The following is a 14606-nucleotide window of genomic DNA, read 5'->3' as shown; positions in this document are numbered from 1 at the left end:
ATTACTTTAATCATTGTTATTAAAAAGCCTGCCATTTTTAATATGTTAATGCTTTTGGCAAAAAAAAACCCTTGCTTTTAGTGTTTGTACTGCTGCTGGTCAGGATTTTAAAAAGTTTTGAAATGTTTAAAAAAAAAAAAAAAAATAGATTGCTTTGAACTGGTGCATGCGCTCCCACCTTCCTTCTGTGCTGTGGTTGCACCAGTCCGAGATTCAATGGAAAACCGGCATCGACAGCCTTCCTTCCTCCCTCCAGACGTCTGTGAAGGACTCCCAAAAGAGAAGCCAGGCCCAGACTCCAGCTCTCCACTGCCCACTGTGAAGAAACACCACCCTCTCCATGCCCAGACTTCCCAGCCAGGCTGTGATTGGCCGTGCTCCCCACCAATCACAAGTCTGAGTGCAGACTCATGTTCTTTCTTTGTTCTGTCTGGTCATATCTCTGTGAGTCAGTGTAACAAGTCTATGTCATGGAGGTAACTGAAGTGTGCAGCATGCGTGGTCACTGTAAAAATAGGACTGGGAAGTGTGAGATGGCTTGAAGGTTTTAATTTGTATTCAGCAATGTGTAGTAGTTAGCAATGCATTTCATCTCCACTTAACTTCACAGAGTTGGCATTGGGACGTTAAAGGGAAGCATTTTGATATATGAAATTAATGTTGTAAGGAATATATTAAGAATGGTATCCACAAAGGGCTGGCTGGTGGTATGATGTCATATCCTGTCAGGGGGGAAGGTTATCTCCCTTATTTAACACTGAGCCGCTCTGTCAGTGTCCAGGACAGAAGGCCACTGTGACCGTGCCTACCTAGACAATCCCTCTGGTCCTGGAGGACAGGGTCAGTGAAACACCTATGAAAGCCCAGCGCTGGCTTTCTGTTCCCCTCCCTCCTGACTATAGCTGAGAGAGGAGACACAGGAGTAAGAGATGAGATGAGAGGGGAAACGGTCTCCCTTCTGACATACTCAGCTGGCAGCTATAAGGAGGGCCGAGAAAGGCTAGTCCGTGGGTCTGCTGCCTCAAGGGTATAGCTTGCATTTTAATGTTCTTACCTGACACGAAGAGCTTATTTAATACCACCCCCATACACTCACGCATACACCCAAATACAGGGTGCACGTGCCAGCGTGTGTCCCTGTTTCCCTGATTGTAACTGTCAGCAGGCGTTCCCGCCCTTGCCATGAGACTGACTAGTGCCAAAATTACAAACAGGTTGAATTCAGCCCAGCAATGTGGTGGTCTGCCACAATACTATTTTTTTTTTTCAGTATGAGCATACAGGCTGATAAACATAAGCACAATGAGCACAGATAGTGTGGAACACAAATGAGAACACAGTTCTAACACGAATGGAAATTTATCCATTTAAAATGTTCCCCCAGATATTTTTTTAGTTAAGGTTAAAATTTTGTCTTCACCTGTGAAAGAAATTCTGGTCAATTTAAGCTTTACTGCCAACAGTCTTATAAATGAAAAGCCATGCAATTTGTAGTTTAACCACAAGGGGGCTCCAATCAAAAACTGTATATACATATATGTCTGACAGAGTGGTTCTTATTTGCCAAGCTTTTCATTCAATTTTTATTCGCTTGTGAATAATTTGATTCACATATCAAATCAGTGTGAATCAAGAAATTTAATTTGTTGGAATTTTTCCCCTCAAATTGCTTCTTGGCAAACTAGCAGTAAGTGGTGTGTTCTAGGCAATAGTTGATTAATTTTGAGACTAATATTTATTTAGAAAATATATTTTTTTATACTTTCAAAACAAAAATTTCAAGAATCAAGCATTGGAATTTGATTTATTAGGATCAAGTGATAGATTTCTATTTTCATCCAAATTGCTCTGGGTGGAGATATGGCCAACAAACCTTAAAGCATGCAAACAAAATTCCCAAATGCAGAACATTTTAAACTCTTCCATAGGCAGGCCAGACTACATTGAGTCTATGTGCCACATTTACCTGTCGAACAATTTCCCACCACATGCTTCCATGATTAGGCAACCTGTTCTGTGAATGTTTATGACATGTGCGATTGCTCTACTCTCGTTGTAGTTCGCTGCCATTACTACGGTTTCATTTTGAAATTACTCGTTACTCAAGTTGTCTGTAAACAGCCAAGTCCTAGCCTGTAAAAACGTCAGCCTTGTGGTTTTTTTTGGGCCCATATTGCTGTGCTGTGCAATGTTTCAATGTTAAAATGCATTCTGCTTTACTAGAACCACTGTGAACACAAATGTAAAAGAATGCAATGTTTTTTACAGTTCTAACTTTCAAATGGAGTGATTGGTATTAAGTGCAGTGGAAGACCAATTTTTATTGTACCAGCTGAGCAGAACTGGTCACTCTAGCATCGCATACCATGAGAAACTTCACTGAAGTGCAGAGAAATTTCAATTCAAAGTATGAGGCAGCATAATGTTTAGATGCCCTAACGATACTTTTGATGACTGATTCTGGCAGTTTTTGAAGGTCTTGTTTCAGCAGCCACCCCCCCTGTACCAGCTGATGTACTAGAGGAAGAAAAGCAACCCCCTCCTATCCACACAAACACCTGCCCCCTTATTCAATGGAGGATGTTTAGATGCTGTGAAATCATGTTTTTAATTGTACTTGTTTGAATTAATTGTAATGTAATATATTCTTTGTTGAATGTAGTAATTAGGTATTTATGAATATATTGCTGTAATTTCAGACAAAAAAGAAAATAAAATATGGCAAAATGTACATGTGGTCGTATTGATTCTTTTGGTGTCTGCATTTTTGTTGCCTGAAAATGTTGGTACACAGACTGTAGTTTTGAAACATAATATACCACTGTTTTTCACAAACAGCAGAAGCAAAAAACCATGTGGAGGTTTGGCTTGTGCAACTTGTATTCCTGGGAATCTTCACTAAATTAAAATGCTGAATATATTTAAAACCTCTGCTACATACAAAATCCAACTGGTCTGAAGCAACTGTAAATTTGGAAAATCAGGAAAGAGGGAAGAAGAATGTAGCCAATACCTACATATAACAACATTTAGTTAATTTAAAAATGCATATTTACATCATGACAGAGTAATTGCAGTAACATGCCACCATGAAGGACATGCATGGAACTGGCCTTTAAAAACCCTCCTCAGTTTGAAGGGGTATCGCACAGCAATGCTTCATAACAGTGGTACATCTGCATGATTTGACTTTAAATATTATTTGCTGCTCCTTGTGCTTGACCTATATACTATAGCTATTACATTACTAGCATTTAGCAGATGCTCTTATCCAGAGCAACTTACTTAGGTTACAGATTTTTTACATGTTACCCATTTATACAGCTGGATACTCAGTTCTGAGTTAAGTACCTTGCCAAAGGGTACAACAGCACTTCCCCAGCAGGGAATTGAACCAGCAACCTTTCAGTTACAAGTCCCTTTCGGTTACGACTCCCTACCCCTATGCTAACTGACTGTATACATAATGTAAATGGACTATTTAAATAAACTTACATTAAAAATAGGAAATGTATACTTCTTTTTGCAGTAATGTTCAGTCTACTAAATTTGTCCCATGCACTGTTGGTGCTTTGTTCAAATGAATTCATGCAGTGTATTATCTTGACTGAGTTTAACCCAAATTAAGTCCATGTTCAGTTATTTAGTGAACATAAATAATAGCTGTTAACATCTTTCAACAGAATGTTCACACAAATATGTAATGCACCTTCAAAAATGCCCAATATTTATTTACATAAACTAGCAAACCAAAGCTAGTACAGGACCTCCACCATACATTTTTATGCCCCATACTGGTGTAGCAATCTGCCTGCAAAAGTGATTTTCTCCAATCCTCTCTCAGGATTACTACAGCAACCATAAACACAGTGAATCCATGCCTAAAACATCAGCATGTTTCCTTTTTCTTATCCAGCACAGACCAAACGTTCCAACTGTCAGAAAAAAAATACAATGTTGAGTGTTGAATTCAAAAATGTTCTCCTCCTCATATCTGAAGTGCCAAAACCTAGCCATTAAAATGGCTGTCATAGTAAGATCTGTGGTCTCCAGGAGACATGGACCTGCATTGACGCTGGAAGTTCAGGAACAGTAATCAGTAGTCATTGTACTTGTCAGAACCTGGCTGCAAATTGGTCCTAAGTTTGTACATGCAGTTCAGAGAGTCCAACAGGAACGTTCGGGTGGTGTTGATCTCCATTAGGGTTAGGTTGTCCAGCTGGAAAGCAGAGGAAGAGATCTTTCCTTACCAGCATTTAAGACTCACTATCACTGTATATCCAAACAAAAACAAGGTCATGAGTCTGATCCAATCATGACTTCAGCCTTACTGCTACTTAAATAAAAACAAGAAAATGTAGCATTCTCTGTTTTGAGCAGAAATAGCAGCATTTTTAAAAACTAAAAAAAAAAAACAAAAACAATCTACCAGTGTTAACATATCTGTACAATCTTCAAGTAAGTGACTGGATGCCCCACTGCAAAGTTTCCTTGTGAAAGCAACACAATTATCTCAAAAATGACTACAGATTAGACTTAAGATATTAGTTCATTCAGAAGTGTTCATTTAGAACCCACTCAAATTCAGATTTGATTCAATCTTCCTGGTCTGAGAAAAAGCAAACTTATAACAGAAAAAAGTGCACCAGGATGTGAATCACTTTAACTTAGTATGAAAGTGCCCTAAGCTGGGCAGTACAGTGCACTGCTGAAAAACTCTTACTCCACCTTGGCATGTGCCTCGAGTTGGCTGATGAAGCTGTCTGCAGACAGGCGCAGTTTGGCCACACGAGTATCCCAGATATCTTTCACCAGGGTTCTGATCTCATCGGCTTTGGGGATGTTGTCAGATGCACTGCCAATTGACAGCTCAGGTGAGTACTGTAATCACTACATTCAAAGTCTACATGTCAATGTGCATCTTTAATTATCCAGGTTCCATAATAATCCTCAAAAAATGTTTATTTTCACAATAAACATCCTTCATTTTCACAATATGAATAAAGACTGACCTGCAATATGAAAGCTTTCACAAGTATGAATTATAGGTTATTTGGGGGAAAAAAGTGACAAGAGAGGAAACAACAATTTGAGAGAAGGAGATGCAACTACTGACTGGTTGAGCAGCATCTTGGTGAGCTCCATGTAGTAAGGACTTGGTATCGGAGCAAATGTCTCCTCCTTACTTTCTAGCTCTTTGATTTCCTCCAGTTTTCCTACAGAATTTTAAAAAAAAAGTGGTCAATTAAATACTATCACTTACGTCGCAGAAATCATCTGACTATTATGATTCGTTCAGGGCTATGCTACTTGTCTAACCAATTACATATTCTTACCAACATCCATCCAGTCTGGAGGTACGATTCTGCACTTCTGTCTCTGCTTCAGATTGAGAGCCAGCCAAACCGGTACATCAACAGGCAGGCCAGGATTGAAAGGACCCAAGTCTCCCTAAACAAAGATATGAAACTTTAAATTGCGGTTTCTCAATCACTGCGTCAGCAGCTTGCCACTGGGCCTCGATACCCACAAGTAACAATAACTGAGGCTTCATCAGCGAAATGTGTGGAAAATAAGCCTAATACTTTGCTCCCCATCTTTAAATGGGTTATGCTCTAGTTCACACAGGAATACTGATTACCGCGTAACTATGATAACTTCAATGATAAGTGGAAACAATTAAATCTGACCTAACAGCCACTGACTTGGACTAGAATTTACAAAAATAACAAGTTGCTTCATATTAAGATATAAGCTCAAATTACTTTTGCGTGCCCACATCTCACCCACATCTGACGGAATCCCGCTAGGTAGGAAGCTAACATCAGACTAAAGGCTAAAGTTAGCTTGATTTAGTATCCGTTACTCCTGCCAGCTAGTTAATGGCTAGTAAGTGCCGAGCTCGTCAGGTATGCAGACATTCGGCACAGACAGACAGATAACGCACCTATAGCAACTAGCTAGTCTAGCTAAGAAGTAACGTTATCGTTCAATTGACTTGTTATGCCACTGTTAGCCAGCTACTCACCCCAATCAAATAAATTTTGTCAAGACTGAAGTTTGGTATTATCGTCACCATCTCCTTTTCGGCAAGGAACTCGACTTCTGATGGATCCATTGTTAAATCTGCTAAATTATTACTGTTAGGTTAATAATTCCCTTAACAACGTTTGCCACATAACGCTACTGTGCGAGAAGACATTTACTTGTACTCCCGCGAAATACTTCTGGCGCGTCCCGTTTTGTAAACTATCCCCTTCATTGGCTCATGTTGAACATGTGACATTTCAACACGCGTTTTTGAAGCGGCAGAAAAGCTTCCTGTAGACAACCAATCACCGTTCACGAATAAACCACGTGTTACATCAAGGGGTAAAATAAAAATACGTACTTCTCTTCAACATCGGCGGTGCTCTTAAATTGCCATGCGCTTATAGCAAAAAATGTAAAATATAATCACGTAGAAGCGCATCCGAGTATTGGAGCAGATCTATAATTCTGTTTAGACCTACATTTAGGTGCCGCCAGAGGAAAGAATGGGAAGCAGTTGCAAGGGACCTTGCGAAAATGCATCCAAAGGCTCTTTTCTGTTTCTAGGCGTGACTGTGGAAAGTCCGCACTCAAATGGTAGTAGAGGGCTACTATCTTCGCAGATATTTTATATTTTTTTTCTTTTTTGCACAATGTTCTCAACAAGCTCTGAATAGTACTTCCTTCTGTGGTTTTCATTCATGATCTCTACCGAAAAACCCGGAAGTGACAGCAGTTAGACGTCACTCGAAGAGTGCGTAGAACCGATCAGTGGGCCCCCTGCTGGTACAAAATAAAACCAGTCTACTGCGCGTCATTTAAACGTAATACCACAGTCAAATTTGGGCAAAGACATTTACGCACCTCAAAACCTTTGCTTAGAGCATGCACTTCAAAATAAGGTATAACTTTGTCCTGTTATGCATGACATAGCAAAATCCTTTAAAGTATTTCAAATAATTGTACTGTTTTCTTCAGTAAAATACAATCTTAATATGTAGCAGAAACGCAATGATTAGAAGACCACTGAAGCACATTTGTTAGGAGTCATTAAGCAAAGCTGTGTCAAAAAATGAGTCAACTTCCATCTCCTTGTATTCCATATTTTTTCCCCATTCTAAAACACAAGGACAGAAAAGGATAACCTCCACTATTTTGATAAGCACTTTAAATACACATATATTAATACACCTTCATGCATCTAAAATTCAAAACCTGAAATATGTATGATGATTTCAATGCTGCTTAAGCTAGTGTCAAAAATCTCAATATGGTATACTTTTGAACTATTAGTAATCAAACACAACTGTGATCAGCAAAAGTGTTTATTTGTAGAAGCAATAAATTTTAAAAATAAACTGGCAATTGCCTGCAAAGACACTGAAAACTAAATTAAGTTGTAATACGTTTTGTATCACAATCCAAACCAAATGCAACATTATTTAATATAACAATCTTTCATTAGCTGGTGAAAGATTTTATTGAGCAATGAAAAGCAATGAAAGCATCACCTCTTTCGAGAACATCAGTAATTTGCTAGCTCATAGGATTGGTCAGAAACCATTTCATTGATATAAACATTAAGACTTATATTATTTGCTAAGTAAAGAATATAATTTATGTATCACTTTTGTTAACATTTTTGCAACACAATTAAATCAAATAACTAGTCCATAAGGCTACATGAATTCTATAAAATCATCAAAATCAAACTAGTCCTGATAAATTAGATCAATGTCCACATCATTTAGGAGTTGATTCTGAAATATTACTTTCTTATATATTACCCACCTATAAGCATATATACAAACACTTCCCTGAAAAACATTCCAGAGAGGCTGCTTTAACTGACACTTGAGTTCTGCTTACCAACAGACTTTTAAATGGTATACAGATCTTAATAGTACCTAACTGTAACCTGCTGGCCCTTTTAAAAATGTACTAAGGCCTGAAAATTGACAGCTCTTCCTATGAACATTATTTACTGGAGACAGACAATTGTGATTTCAGCCCCATTTTGGCAGAAATGGCTTTGAAGATTAATGTTGTTCCAGGCAACCTTAGCACAGATGCAGTACAGACTTGTTGATTTCTGGATTTGTCCAGTCGTTTCTCAGATCATCCAGGTGGTTGTCAAAGTCTATCAGATTCTCATAGGACCTACTCTCCAGCAGTGCCGATGTGATCTTCTGGGCTTCTAACCAGTCCTCACAGCAGTCTCTGTAAAGTACATTATATACTGAAGTTAATACCTACAACAACCTTGATGTCACCCACCTAGTCTTATTTTCTGTTATGTCTCTTCCGCCCATTGGACATTAGATACCCGTCATTACAACACAGTAACTTCTGCACTCATGCAAGAACACTGAAGCAAGACTTATGCAATCCTCCAGCTATGTTTCGCACTACAAGAGTCATACAGTGGACAACAGTGAAGTGGGAGGCTGATGGAGGATAGCTGTTACTCTACATCTGAGAAATTTTCAAGCTACCAACCAATGTCAGCATGACTGAGAGAAGTGAGATGTGGAAACTCTGACTGCCCTATCAACCCTTATCCTGGCATAATGAAGCCAATTTGTTCTTGCACTGCTGTGGGATCCTGGTTTTTATTGGTGGATAACACCACCACATTCAATCCCAGGCCATGGGGCTCAGCCCATACTGAGCCACTCAGGAGCCTTCACCTGATAAGTCTGTCTGTCACAGACCATCAATAATTACATTCTGGTCTGCAGCTAGTGTTCATCCAGGACCATACATCATGAGTCCAGGAGAACCAAAAAGATAAGAGTCATAACATTAATTATTTTTCAAAAAATTACAACACAAAGGCCTGAGAAATGTAATAAGTTTGAGTAATAATTAACAGTTATTCCTAGGTGTGGAATAATTACACAGTTGAGTCCCGGCATTTCCATTTGTTTTCATGATGCTCAAAGATGGTGAGTATGGGTTCACAGCAATCCATGGTAAATCTGCTGTTGTCCACCTGAAGAATTAGCAAAAACATGTCCATCAGCAAAGTGAATCAGTACCCCACCCCCCCCCCCCCCCCCCCCTAAAAAAAACGACCTGAAAGGTTGTATTACCATGATCAGTGCTGCTTCACTGAAATTCTCAGAAATTCTGGCAGCAACTTTTTCAGCAACCTGGTTTGGTCTGTAAAAGGTCAAGATAACACATGCAGTGATCGTGGTATGCAAAATATATGACCACGTAGCGTAACTGATAGGTAACGAAATTACCGATACTTTCGTTCGGATTGCGTACCTGATATCCTTTATACGCTCGTTAGCTTGGTAATACCCCGCGATCACATATCTGTTTTCTTTACACCAGGTGTCAATCTGAAGAAAAGAAACACGAATATACGGAGGCATGCTCTCAGACTGACTCTACATTTACGCTGTGAGCTACATGTTTATCAACAGACATGCACTTCAGTGCTTGAAAAAAAATGACGTTACCTGAATACACAACGGGTTATTTCCAATATGAAATAATACGCATAAATTATTATTAATAAAACAGCAGAAGACCATATCTAATCAAGACACCATATTCTATTTAAACAAGCAGCATTGACTCACCACTGTCAGTGCCACCTCCAGCATTGGTGCTAAGGCAAGTGTACCGTGAAATAGTGGGACACAATCCACGCATAGCACTGGTGCGGAGTGGCCATCTCTCTTTTTCTCCTTCTGCTTTTCAGCAACCAGTAATCCATTAACAGCGCAGTTTGGGTATTTAGCAGCATGCAGTAACATTTTGCAATAAGCCTGAGTGGTCAACTTTACAGTCATTATTACAGCTATGTTGCCTAACAGATAGCTAACCAGGTAGCTAACTAACATATAGCTATCTATATTAGTTAATCCACTAAAGCAAACTATCTAACTCAGCAAAGCCTCATGCCGATACAGATTTAACAGCATTTGCAGCCAACGTTAGCTTGCTGGCTTCGCAGCGTAAAAGTCTTTAGGTAGCAGGTTAGCTAGTTGTCAAAACTAACCAAGCGCGTATAATAGCTAAATCAGCTCAATAAGTTATCTTATTATTTAGCTTGCGAGAGATTTCTTCTGATTAAACACTCCTCGATTTAAACGCTGGCCATTTACACCGCTACAACAAAGCCGAAACGTTATCAGAAACGTCTGAACCTCACTCAGCTATGAGGTCTCTGTCTTAAGTATGCATTCCACTATCTCTGCCTGAACACATGCCGCAAACGCCATTGTGGCTCAGCGCAGGGAGCCTACACTTCGCAGCTGCAGTGGATATAGAAAGCTGAGCCAAAATGGCTGCATCTTAAATGGCTTCGTAAACGAGGAACTGTCGTAAACGTAGTCTTGTATATTTTACCATATCCGTTTTTTTTTTTCTTTAATTTTACTATTTTTAAAAGTCGGAATTTAATCAATATGCCACACTTACAAAAATCAATGGTAAATCGAAAAATGTGATTAAATGACCTTGGTGCTTATGTTAAAGTTCTACTTCCCATAATTCCTCTTTCTTCACAGATACAGAATTACTAGAACGTTCACAATTAGTATTGGCAGAAGAACAAAAGGTACTTGTTCAGTTTATTTTTGTCGTCTTCTTTCCTTCTGTCTCTTTGATAAATAAAATGCTGACATCTTAGGAAACCTGACAAGGATTGTGGGAGGTTATGGAACATTATCATACTTCGGGGTCACATGGTATCGTCGCCATATTGAATTTCGTATCGAATCCGTAATTTTTTTTTATTATTTCAGTATTCACTAATGTGATGCCGATTCAAAATCTGTACTCGAGCATTTGCGTGAGTTATATTGCCATAATAAAAGCCACACAGAAATAATTCGGTTATGTGCCGGACACATGTGCCATAACCCAGATTCAAATGAGCATATACATGGCTCATAAGGCTCAGCCTGTTCTTGCAACAAGCAACTTTACAGCCTAAACAGCTGGGCATTTATACGTGTGTATTTTACCACGCTACGTTTAAATAACATACTTTTCACATTGCTTGAAGATGTAAATTGTTTCAGCTATAGTTGTACAGCCCTTTATACAGTTGCATGTGACTAAATATGATGGTTGCAGGTAAAATGAGATGAAAGCCATTTCCTTCTGGTTTGGGGGCATCACAATTATCGATTGTTGTCGTTATCAATGATAATATTTTTAAATGATTTCATTAATAACCTTATCCGAGGCAACTCAAAGTACATGCACATGCATACAGAAAAAAAGGTCATATTTAATAATCGAATAACAATTTATACACATTACAACAGTGTATAATGTTCTCACAAAACATTGTGAGTGCCACAACAGGCACAGCATGTTGTGACATCACAGCCACAAAAGATTCAATTAAGTTTAAATTTTCCAAATTAAAATTCACCATATTTAATCGGCTTCTATTTCTCTTGCATTTTCCACTTTAAAATCGGCTGTTGGGAGTTGTACCCACAATGACAGCTGACTTTTTTTCATGACGTTGACGTTGTTGACGTTGTTAATTCGCCAAACCAGCAGCCGATCTAGCAGTTCTACCTCTGTGTTCTTCCGCTCAGTCATTTCTTCCTTTGCGCGTTCGAGAGCGGGTGTGCGGGAGGTAAGGAAGTGTGAGACGCCGGGTGATAATTTTGATTTAATAGTTTATATAACGCGAATGTTTGATTTGTTTGTAATACTAATGTTGCTGCTATTGTAGTTTGCTAATATTAATATATTGATCAGTACGTTGCGAACAAAATAGACCTTTCCTTACACAACTCGGTGATGAGTGACATTGAGTGGGGATGTAAAGGACTGATAAAATGCAGCCCTTTTGGTAGGCCCTGCTAGTTAACACAATACGAGCATCTTGAAAGGGTCCTTAATTCTGTTTTAGTTATGTATTAAATTGACTGTGTGTGATAAATAACGTGCTTTATTGAAAAAAGACAATTCATATAATCGATGTACTGCGTAGTCCCTGGTGACCTTGTTTGAATAGCTAACGTTAGCTAACTCGCCGTTTTAGCTGGGCGAGTAATAGTCTAGCTAGACTAGCTAGTTGGCTAGCTATCACGTTGCCAAACTGGTAGGTAACGAGCTAGATCGTAAGGCGTCTTGGTCTAGGATAGCGTCTTGTGTAATGTTAATTGTTTGGCCTTATTTTGAATTCCTATAATATTGACTAATTCATTGGCTTGTGGGTTTAAATTTGAAGTGGATATTTTGCTGTACCATAGAGTAAAGCTTGAGTTACAGCAGGAGCGTCGAAGAATAAAGTGGATTTTGGAAATAACAGCTGCTAGACTGGCTTTGTGGCTGCTCAGAAATCAAAGACGCAATTTCATGAATTAACTTGTCGATTTCCTCAGAATGTTGGCATCTAAAACCTTGCGAGTAATCGGAAAGCGGGCCATCTCCACCTCCGTTTGTCTACGAGGTGGACATGGTAAGTGTGATATCTGAATTTCGTTACATTTACTAAAATATATCTAATCCTGTCACGTTAGCAGGTTAATACTTTATTTGCTTGTATCAATTTTTGTCCGTAGCCTAATTAGCGAAATATTAAATGTATTCATACTGCAAGAAACGACTTAAATTCATGACATTTGAATCAAGGTCGACACATGAGACAACGTCATCTCTTAGAAATGCAAATTATATTGCATTATTGTAATTTCAAATGTGCATCGTCAAATGTATTAACATTATATTAACACCAGCGGAAATGTTAAAGACGACGTTGTCTTTATTTTTATTTGAAATGTGTCCTGTTGTAAGCTAAAAGTAAGGCAGTGCCTTAAACGTGAATACTGTGTAAGATATTTCGTCAGTGAATGATTCGTCGTAGGGTACTGACTGCAGTACCTCTAAATGTTTCAGCCCATGTCTTTCCATTTTCATTATTAACATTAATGTATATAGACACACACACAAACGTGTTTAGTTTCATTCCTTACTGTGGTAATTGTGTCCTGCAGGTGTTGCCAAGGTGGAGGAATACACTCTTCCAGCATATTTTGATCGGCGGGAGAATCCCCTTCCTGACATCAAATTTGTGCAGAACCTGAGTCCGGAGCAGAAATCTCTCAAGGAGAAGGAAAAGGGTTCTTGGGCAACCCTCTCCAATGAGGAGAAGATTGCGCGTATGTGTTCCGTTACTAAGATTATACCAGTATCCATGAAATAGCCTCATCTTGAATTTCAGAATGAAGCTTGCTTAAAAAACCATTCAAACCATTTTGGAAATGCAATATGACAACTAATTTAGTAAAAAAAAAAAAATCAACTGACGGAGGTTATTTTGTTTGCATGCAATATTAGCTTTCTTAAAGTGGCATTATTGTTCTGAAATATGTTAAAACATCACCCTTTGTGTGTCCACAGTGTACCGCATTAGCTTCAAACAGAGCTTTGCTGAAATGAACCAGGGATCAAGAGAATGGAAGTCAATTGTTGCTGGAATTTTGTTCTTTGTTGGTTTAACTGGTTTGGTCGTCGCCTGGCAGAGGAAGTTTAGTAAGTCTGAGAATAACATGCTTTTGTCAATTTTAGCATTTATATTGTGGATGAAATACATAGTCAAAATGATATCATGACCAACAGTCACCTTCAAGACTGCCTTAACGTGTACTTCTGAAACAAATAGGCAAAGGGTGACTGAAGGAAGCATGGATGATGATGGGTTAGATACATATCTTCAGGAAACCCTAATGAAATGACCTAAGGGGAAAGATACTGAAATAATTTGTTAGAATGGTACAGCAGTCTATGAAGTCAGCCTTCCAAGTTATATATTTTATGCCTACCGTGCTTTCCACAGTATGAGATGTGAACCATCAGTTCTAGGAACCTGAATTTACACGTTTTTGTGTCTTAGTACTTTGCTGCAGCATGTTACTGCTTGTGATGTTAGATTGTGATGAATATCATAGTTCACTGTTTTGTGAGCTCTTCCTTTTGCTGAAAATGTTACAAAAAAAAATCTTCAGGTGAACAGGGATCAAAAAAGGAGTTTCTGAGACAGTATAGAAATAACTTGAGCTTTCTTGTGTCACTGCAGTTTATGGGCCCGTGCCCCACACTTTCTCCCAGGAGTACAAAGAGCAGGAGCTCCAGAGGATGCTGGATATGAGGATCAACCCTGTGGAGGGCTTTTCTGCAAAATGGGACTATGAGAATAAACAGTGGAAGAAGTAAAGCACACCTTTAGAGTGCATGACACAAACAGTTACAAATAAACCAGTCTGTCTGTTTTCCATGTATCATCCTTACCTCTTAATGCAATCTGGAAGATCACTTCCTCTTAAGGATATTGTATATCAGCGAAATAAAGTCACAATGTTAAAAAACGTGGGTTTTTTTGGGTTTTTTTTATTTTTTAATTTTGCTTTGTTTAATGATCAAAGATGTTCATTGTCCCAGGGCAGGGAATTAATCCTGTGGTCTTATTTGAGAACATTTTCATTCTAAGGGCATGTGTTTTCCTCTTGTGGTCTTTGATGTAATCATTTCTGTTTTAAGATGTTTTACAATGTGGGAATGTTGCCAGGGTGTAATGACAAATTTAACAA

The 14606-nt window shown here is 38.6% G+C and overlaps 4 protein-coding genes across 6 annotated transcripts in view; 2 read left to right on the top strand and 2 right to left on the bottom strand.

Annotated features, from left to right (window-relative positions):
* Positions 1-2717, top strand: part of gse1 (Gse1 coiled-coil protein) — a 242077-nt gene extending 239360 nt beyond the window's left edge. For all 3 annotated transcript variants that reach the window (XM_036534711.1, XM_036534713.1, XM_036534712.1), the window contains exon 17: positions 257-2717. In XM_036534711.1, coding sequence (XP_036390604.1) covers positions 257-266 — 10 coding nt within the window. In that variant the 3' untranslated portion in view covers positions 267-2717. The remainder of the gene's footprint in view (positions 1-256) is intronic.
* Positions 2718-4069: 1352 nt separating this feature from the next.
* gins2 (GINS complex subunit 2) lies at positions 4070-6118 on the bottom strand. Its single transcript, XM_036535888.1, has 5 exons — positions 6029-6118; positions 5337-5451; positions 5117-5216; positions 4729-4855; positions 4070-4219 (listed from the first exon to the last, which is right to left on the bottom strand). The coding sequence occupies exons 1-5, from the start codon at positions 6116-6118 to the stop codon at positions 4097-4099; spliced, it is 555 nt and encodes a 184-aa protein (XP_036391781.1). The 3' UTR covers positions 4070-4096.
* Positions 6119-7754: 1636 nt separating this feature from the next.
* Positions 7755-10285, bottom strand: emc8 (ER membrane protein complex subunit 8). Its single transcript, XM_036535496.1, has 5 exons — positions 9627-10285; positions 9307-9383; positions 9126-9195; positions 8931-9025; positions 7755-8250 (listed from the first exon to the last, which is right to left on the bottom strand). Exons 1-5 carry the CDS (start codon positions 9888-9890, stop codon positions 8091-8093), a joined length of 666 nt encoding a protein of 221 aa, XP_036391389.1. The 5' UTR covers positions 9891-10285; the 3' UTR covers positions 7755-8090.
* A 1296-nt stretch (positions 10286-11581) lies between these two features.
* LOC118781968 lies at positions 11582-14367 on the top strand. The gene is made up of 5 exons (XM_036535144.1): positions 11582-11647; positions 12402-12478; positions 13014-13178; positions 13420-13551; positions 14096-14367. The coding sequence occupies exons 2-5, from the start codon at positions 12403-12405 to the stop codon at positions 14230-14232; spliced, it is 510 nt and encodes a 169-aa protein (XP_036391037.1). The 5' UTR covers positions 11582-11647; position 12402; the 3' UTR covers positions 14233-14367.
* The last annotated feature ends 239 nt before the right edge of the window (positions 14368-14606 follow it).

Source organism: Megalops cyprinoides, chromosome 8 (genome assembly GCF_013368585.1).
Source record: "Megalops cyprinoides isolate fMegCyp1 chromosome 8, fMegCyp1.pri, whole genome shotgun sequence".
NCBI classification, from domain to species: domain Eukaryota; kingdom Metazoa; phylum Chordata; class Actinopteri; order Elopiformes; family Megalopidae; genus Megalops; species Megalops cyprinoides.
This window is presented reverse-complemented; position numbering and strand designations above follow the sequence as displayed.